Source organism: Salvelinus namaycush, unplaced genomic scaffold (genome assembly GCF_016432855.1).
Source record: "Salvelinus namaycush isolate Seneca unplaced genomic scaffold, SaNama_1.0 Scaffold3147, whole genome shotgun sequence".
Lineage (NCBI taxonomy): Eukaryota > Metazoa > Chordata > Actinopteri > Salmoniformes > Salmonidae > Salvelinus > Salvelinus namaycush.
In genome coordinates, this window is record NW_024060061.1 from 14,879 (window position 1) to 23,779 (window position 8,901).

At 40.6% G+C, this 8,901-nt stretch overlaps 1 protein-coding gene across 1 annotated transcript; it reads right to left on the reverse strand.

Annotated features, from left to right (window-relative positions):
- Positions 1–2,377: 2,377 nt before the first annotated feature.
- On the reverse strand, positions 2,378–8,649 carry LOC120039970 (extracellular matrix protein FRAS1-like; the record flags this gene model as incomplete). The annotated part of the gene is made up of 4 exons (XM_038985287.1): positions 2,378–3,919; positions 4,499–4,645; positions 6,782–6,987; positions 8,483–8,649. Coding segments are annotated over 4 exons (1,201 nt in total), but the record flags the coding sequence as incomplete, so codon positions are not given.
- Positions 8,650–8,901: the final 252 nt, after the last annotated feature.

Below are 8,901 nucleotides of genomic sequence, written 5' to 3' on the forward strand. Positions count from 1 at the left end.
AGGAGATCCTGAAGCCCATCGTGAGGCCCTTCTTTTTTAAGGCATCTGTTACCAACAGATGCATTATTTATATTCCCAGTCATGTGAAATGCATAGATTAGGTCCTAATGAATTTATTTCCATTGACTCAGTAAAATATTTGAAATTGTAGTTTGACAATGCTCATATTCCATATTGGTTTTTATAAAGCTTGCATAGATGCAGACAGGCGGTACATGGACGTTTGAGAATGACTGTTTACTTAAGCAAACATTACAAACCAGATTTTATCCAACTCTTTCTGAAACATAACATAAGCCATGTTTACGCCAACACCACTGAACGCAATGGACTATTAGTAGTAGAGATGGAAGTCTAACTACTGGTCTAACTACAGTTCTAACTACTGTTCTAACTACTGTTCTAACTACTGGTCCAGCTACTGGTCTAACTACTGGTCTAACTACTGGTCTAACTACTGGTCTAGCTACTGGTCTAACTACTGTTCTAACTACAGTTCTAACTACAGTTCTAACTACTGTTCTAACTACTGTTCTAACTACAGTTCTAACTACAGTTCTAACTACTGGTCTAACTACTGTTCTAACTACTGTTCTAACTACTGTTCTAACTACTGGTCTAACTACTGTTCTAACTACAGGTCTAACTACTGTTCTAACTACTGTTCTAACTACAGTTCTAACTACAGTTCTAACTACAGTTCTAACTACTGGTCTAACTACAGTTCTAACTACTGTTCTAACTACAGTTCTAACTACTGGTCTAACTACTGGTCTAGCTACTGGTCTAACTACTGTTCTAACTACTGGTCTAACTACTGGTCTAACTACTGGTTAAACTGCTGATCTAACTACTGGTTAAACTGCTGATCTAACTACTGGTCTAACTACTGGTCTAACTACTGGTTAAACTGCTGATCTAACTACTGGTTAAACTGCTGATCTAACTACTGGTCTAACTACTGGTCTAACTACTGTTCTAACTACTGGTCTAGCTACTGGTCTAGCTACTGGTCTAACTACTGTTCTAACTACTGGTCTAGCTACTGGTCTAACTACTGGCCTAACTACTGGTCTAACTACTGTTCTAACTACTGGTCTAACTACTGGTCTAACTACTGGTCTAGCTACTGGTCTAGCTACTGGTCTAACTACTGGTCTAACTACTGTTCTAGCTACTGGTCTAACTACTGTTCTAACTACTGGTCTAACTACTGGTCTAACTACTGGTCTAGCTACTGGTCTAACTATGTTCTAACTACTGTTCTAACTACTGGTCTAACTACTGGTCTAGCTACTGGTCTAACTATGTTCTAACTACTGGTCTAACTACTGGTCTAACTACTGTTCTAACTACTGTTCTAACTACTGGTCTAGCTACTGGTCTAACTACTGGTCTAACTACTGTTCTAGCTACTGTTCTAACTACTGTTCTAACTACTGGTCTAACTACTGGTCTAGCTACTGGTCTAACTATGTTCTAACTACTGTTCTAACTACTGGTCTAGCTACTGGTTAAACCTTCATTGGAATTCTTACAAAACTACAGAGAACACCGAAAATAAATCAACTGCCAAGGAATCAACAAAGTTTCTGTGTGTTTCAATGTTTTTAATGACTAAAAAGGCACAAAATACAGGCATCATATTAATAGCATTGGAATTATTTCCACAAATGATAGCACCAAAAACGTAATGTCATCTCCCTAACTTCCTCAATGTTTTTGATAGGCACAATGTTCTATGACAGAGACAGAGAGAGAGAGAGAGAGAGAGAGAGAGAGAGAGAGAGAGAGAGAGAGAGAGAGAGAGAGAGAGAGAGAGAGAGAGAGAGAGAGAGAGAGAGAGAGAGAGAGAGAAAGAGAGAGAAAGAGAAAGAGAGAGAGAAAGAGAAAGAGAGAGAGAGTGTTCATGTATTAGTAATTGCACTTGAATATAAACTCTGTATACAAAACATTAGGAACACCTGCTTTTTCCATGACATAGACTGACCACGTGACTACAGGTGTAAGCCATGATCCCTTATTGATGGCACTGATGTTAAATCCACTTCAATCAGTGTAGATGAAAGGGGAGGAAACGGGTTAAAGAAGGATTTTTACGCCTTGAGACATTTGAGACATGGATTGTGTATGTGTGCCATTCAGAGGGTGAACGGGCAAGACAAAATATTTAAGTGCCATTGAACGGGGTATGGTAGTAGGTGCCAGGCTGCACCGGTTTGAGTGTGTCAAGAACTGCAACGCTGCTGGAATTTAGACGCTCAACAGTTTCCTGTACGTATCAAGAATGGTCCACCACCCAAAGGACATCCAGCCATGTTGTAGTCACATGATCCAGCATCCCTGTGGAACACTTTCGACACCTTGTAGAGTCCATTCCCAAAACAATTTGAGGCTGTTCTGAGGGCAAAAGTGGGTGTTCCCTAATGTTTTATACACTCAGTGTATATAATTAACACACTACTATTTCAGTTGTGGACAATAGATCATAAAACACTAGAGGCCTGAATCCTAACAAATGTTCTATGAATCGACTGCATGATGAATGAAAGTGGAGTTAGAACATGGGGACATTAGTGTGTTTAATACTTTCATAGCAGTCATATTGTGACAATGAAATGATGAGGCAGAGATATATCTGAACGATTTAAACTATTCAAGACAAGCTGCAGAAAAAGTCCCTGAGCTACCTAGCGTACATTGATCATTTTGGCATTGTTGTTGTTATAAAGCGAAAACAAAGGCAGCAGATTTCACCTGATGACTGATTCCAAAGTCTCTGGTCGTCGTTCAACGATGACGATTCATTTTTTTTTTAAATGAGGAAAAACGGAATCCTGTTTTATGCGATAGTTCACTCATTTCTCTATTCCTGAGGTGGTAGCCCAGGTGTGAAATGATTTGAGTAAATGCTGCATAGCTGGCCGTCAAAAACACGTTTTTTTTTGTTCGTTTTTTATCTCGCAACACGGTCGTAGAAAAATACATTAGCGAACAATATATTATTCCAGTACTCTAAACAAGATTTATTTTAGATTTGTCATTAAATACTCCTTAATTTCAGGATATTTTTCACAATGTTTCCCCTATGAGTAGGTGGAGTGTAGAACTGCTACTTCTACTGGTATAAACTGACACGTTGAGGAGGAGGACCAGGGTCTTACTTTTGGGGGCCTTTGTCACCCTGTCTAGAAAAAGAATCTAGCGAGGGGAAACACCAGAGGGAGGCGGGAGATCCTCAGACCTCGGTGCCGTCGTTGTCGAGGTTGTTGTGGAGCTTGACCTCCAGGTTGACCTGCTTGACCTTCGCCGCTCCGTTGACCTTTGCCCCTCCGTTGACCTTAGAGTTGACGTTGTCGTGATTCCGGTTGATGTTGAGGTTGATGTTCCTGACTGTACAGTGTTTGGAGCTGAAGTTCTTCTCCAGGGTCTTCTCTAGATAGACCTCTACCTTGGTGTTCAGAGGGTACTCCTCCGCCATCTTGGAAGGCTTCTTTCCAGCCGACCGTCGGCACTTCCTGAAGAGTAAAAAGGAACCCAGCAGGACGAGGACCAGCAGGGTCAGCGCAGCCACACCCCCGCCCATAGACCCTCCCATCTGGGGGTTAAATGTGGAGGCAGTGGGGACCTCGAGTCGGAGAATCTTCATGTTGGTTCCGTTCTTCGTCTGGTCGCCCTCGTTATCATAGATCAGAGACTCGTCGAGGGTGAGATGCCCGCTTTGGTCCACCAGGTCCCTGCGAGCGCGGCTGTAGTCGATGCTTTGCCTCAGCTGATTGGTCAGGTCCCTGCGAGCCCGCCCCATGTCGCTGCTGTGGGCAAGCTGATGTTTCAGAGAACGCTGGATCCTGGGGCCGGAGATGGACTCTGGACCAATCACATAGATCACCTGCAGGTACCACTGATGCCCCGCCTCCACCTGTCAATCAAGAGAGAGTTAAAGAGATTCTCCGGTACTTTTGTATACTTTTTAGCCAGTAGTTCTGAAAGTAGCGCTGACGAGCCAAAAGTGGTCCCCAAAAATTTGCGTGGTACGTCACATATGTACACCACTTAATTGCTCTCTCTCGCTTGCTCTGAAGCTCATTGGCTTGGAACTCAAGTTTGCTAGGAGGCTGGCCCAAGTGGAGGAAAATGTAGGGAGAATGGCGCAGAACAGCTTCCAGAAAGACAGTCGCTTTCAAACTATGGATTTTGTGTGACTAATTGAGGTAAGACAGTAATTCTGCTAATAAATTATGCATGTATGAACTACACATTGACAAATCCAGCCCAAAAGTGGGAGGTTTAAAACATACTTGGTAGTCGCCAAAGTTCCGGCGCAAATCAGATCAATTAATTGTTTTATCACTATGAAAGTTACCCTCAAATCTGACAGAGACCTTTTTGAAGAGTATCTACATTACACATTTATAACTCATATAATGCATTCATAAGTGGTACATTATCATTAAATAAATTATGATGGTTCATTGGATAAGTCTTGGTCTTCACTGACCTTGTACAGGGCATCAACCTTCATGGTAAAACCATCAACACCAGGCATGGCTGTCATGGTCTGTAGTTCGGTGATATCCGACGCAAAGTTGGCCTCGAAGGGAACGTCATGGAAGAACCTGTCACAGACTTCAGGCTGCTTCCGATCCTGCAGGAGAAACGTTACAACAACGCTGTCATTACCGATCCGCCCCGTATATCAAACATTAGCATACATGCTAACGGTATCTACATCTATACCGTATAACCACTAGCATACATGTTAACATACATGCTAACAGTATCTACATTTATACCGTATAAACACTAGCATACATGCTAACATACATGCTAACAGTATCTACATAAACACTAGCATACATGCTAACAGTATCTACATCTATAACGTATAAACACTAGCATACATGCTAACATACATGCTAACAGTATCTACATCTATAACGTATAAACACTAGCATACATGCTAACAGTATCTACATCTATAACGTATAAACACTAGCATACATGCTAACATACATGCTAACAGTATCTACATCTATAACGTATAAACACTAGCATACATGCTAACATACATGCTAACAGTATCTACATCTATAACGTATAAACACTAGCATACATGCTAACATACATGCTAACAGTATCTACATCTATAACGTATAAACACTAGCATACATGTTAACATACATGCTAACAGTATCTACATCTACACCGTATAACCACTAGCATACATGTTAACATACATGCTAACAGTATCTACATCTATACCATATAAACACTATCATACATGTTAACATACATGCTAACAGTATCTACATCTATACCGTATAAACACTAGCATACATGTTAACATACATGCTAACAGTACCTACATCTATAACGTATAAACACTAGCATACATGCTAACATACATGCTAACAGTATCTACATCTATAACGTATAAACACTAGCATACATGCTAACATACATGCTAACAGTATCTACATCTATAACGTATAAACACTAGCATACATGCTAACATACATGCTAACAGTATCTACATCTATAACGTATAAACACTAGCATACATGCTAACATACATGCTAACAGTACCTACATCTATAACGTATAAACACTAGCATACATGCTAACATACATGCTAACAGTATCTACATCTATAACGTATAAACACTAGCATACATGCTAACATACATGCTAACAGTATCTACATCTATAACGTATAAACACTAGCATACATGTTAACATACATGCTAACAGTATCTACATCTACACCGTATAACCACTAGCATACATGTTAACATACATGCTAACAGTATCTACATCTATACCATATAAACACTATCATACATGTTAACATACATGCTAACAGTATCTACATCTATACCGTATAAACACTAGCATACATGTTAACATACATGCTAACAGTATCTACATCTATAACGTATAAACACTAGCATACATGTTAACATACATGCTAACAGTATCTACATCTTTACCATATAAAAACTAGCATACATGTTAACATACATGCAAACAGTATCTACATCTATACCGTATAAAAACTAGCATACATGTTAACATACATGCAAACAGTAACTACATCTACACCGTATAAACACTAGCATACATGCTAACAGGGTGGATAAAAGCAGTTACATCGGCTATGGATGTGGAATATACAATTGTTGTTTAAATCTCAAAAGTTGTTTCAGTAAACTTGTAGATTCCAACATTCATAACAGAAGTCTACTCCCATTATTGTAAACATTAGCGTAAACAATCCAACACTACGATACCAGTGCCCTGACTCGCACAACAATAAGATTCCTCCTATTTGAATAGCTCACACAGTGTCTTTGAATATATCTCTTAAAACTACGACTACACACTGAGACAGGTGAAAAGACCAGTTTTGTCGGATCACATGGGTGGCGTGCCACAGACGAATCAAAAGCCTTGCCTAGCAACGCCTCGGCCCGTGGGTTCAAGTTCCAGAGAGACAACGTACTAACAATTTATGCACTCTGTAATACAAGTCGGTTTGGATAAAAGCGTCTGCTAAATGGGATATATGGAATCGACAAGCAGCGGTACTCCAGGCTGCATTCCAGGTTGTCTTCGTTGCAGTCACACTGAACAGATTATCAGAGTGCACTTCACAAACCACAACAATATAATATAACAATCTTCGGATATACGCTGAGCGAGTGCAAAATAGACAACATAGAACAAGAGTACACCACTAGTAGAGGACAATGGAAGTGAAATAACAGGAGTCAACCCATACCAGGATCAGGAACCTGTGTTTGAGGTGTTTGTTGGGCTGGATGCAGCCGTACTGAGAGCCCTCGTTGTACAGAGTCCCTGTGGGGTCGAAGAAGGGCACGTATCCATCCCGTCCCGTACACAGGTACACCTTCTCCAGCTGCAGCTTGTAGGCTGAGTTCAGGTTCTGCTCCGGGTTCCACAGCACTCTGCCGTACAGCGTCTGGCCTGTAGGGGCACCAGAGAGACAATACTGTAAAACACAGCACCCTGCCATACAATGTCTGGCCTGTAGGGACAGCATAGAGATGCTAGGTTAGTTGATACATAAGGTTTATTATATAATATGATACAGAGTGGCAAAAAATGCATTACATACAACAGGCTATATATATATATATATATATATATATATATATATATATATATATATATATATATATATAAATGTATTCAATACATACAATACATTTACTGAAATATATATTACATATTAGGCAGGAAGCTTAGCGGTTATAGTGTTGGGCCAATAACTGAACTGCAATATATATTAAATATTAGGCAGGTAGTCTAGCGGTTAAAGTGTTGGGACAGTAAACAAACTGCAACATATATTAGGCAGGTAGCCTAGCAACTAAAGTGTTGGGCCAATAACCGAAAGGTCACAGGTTAGAATACCCGAGCCAACAATGTGAAAAATCTGTCAATGAGCCCTTGAGCAAGACACTAAAAACCCTAACTTGCTCTAGGGGCGCAGTACCACTACAGTATGACTGACCCTGTAAAACAACACCTATCATACTACTATGACTGACCCTGTAAAACAACACCTATCATACTACTATGTCTGACCCTGTAAAACAACACATATCATACTACTATGACTGACCCTGTAAAACAACACCTATCATACTACTATGTCTGACCCTGTAAAACAACACCTATCATACTACTATGACTGACCCTGTAAAACAACACATATCATACTACTATGACTGACCCTGTAAAACAACACATATCATACTACTATGACTGACCCTGTAAAACAACACATTACACTGCACCTATCATACTACTATGACTGACCCTGTAAAACAACACCTATCATACTACTATGACTGACCCTGTAAAACAACACCTATCATACTACTATGGCTGACCCTGTAAAACAACACCTATCATACTACTATGACTGACCCTGTAAAACAACACCTATCATACTACTATGACTGACCCTGTAAAACAACACATTACACTGCACCTATCATACTACTATGGCTGACCCTGTAAAACAACACCTATCATACTACTATGACTGACCCTGTAAAACAACACCTATCATACTACTATGACTGACCCTGTAAAACAACACCTATCATACTACTATGACTGACCCTGTAAAACAAAACATATCATACTACTATGACTGACCCTGTAAAACAACACCTATCATACTACTATGACTGACCCTGTAAAACAACACATTACACTGCACCTATCATACTACTATGACTGACCCTGTAAAACAACACATTAGATTGTACCCATCCAGTGTATGTGACAATAAAACATCTATTATAAATTAAATCTGAAAAAGGTCAAGCTAAACTTAAAGCCACATATGACATTCACATAAATCACTTTATGTTTCAATGAGTAACATTCCTCAGACTTAAGATCCCACTTTGAGTTTTCCCAGTGATGTGTGAAACAGTTATTGTACCCATAGAGAAGGCTCCCTTGTAGTCCATCTCATCCATGGACATGTCAGAGATGTCCGGGTCCATCATGAACACCTTCTCATTGTTGCACAGCTGAAACTCAGTGTTGAGGGAGTATACCACCGGGACTGGCCGGTTGGTCTGCTGGAAGGCTATAGGTAACTGGAACCTGAGGAGGGAGGGAGGGCAGGTTGGTCTGCTGGAAGACTATAGGTAACTGGAACCTGAGGGGAAGGGAGGGAGGGGCAGGTTGGTCTGCTGGAAGACTATAGGTAACTGGAACCTGAGGAGGGAGGGAGGGCAGGTTGGTCTGCTGGAAGACTATAGGTAACTGGAACCTGAGGAGGGAGGGAGGGAGGGGGGGAGGGCAGGTTGGTCTGCTGGAAGACTATAGGTAACTGGAACCTGAGGAGGGAGGGAG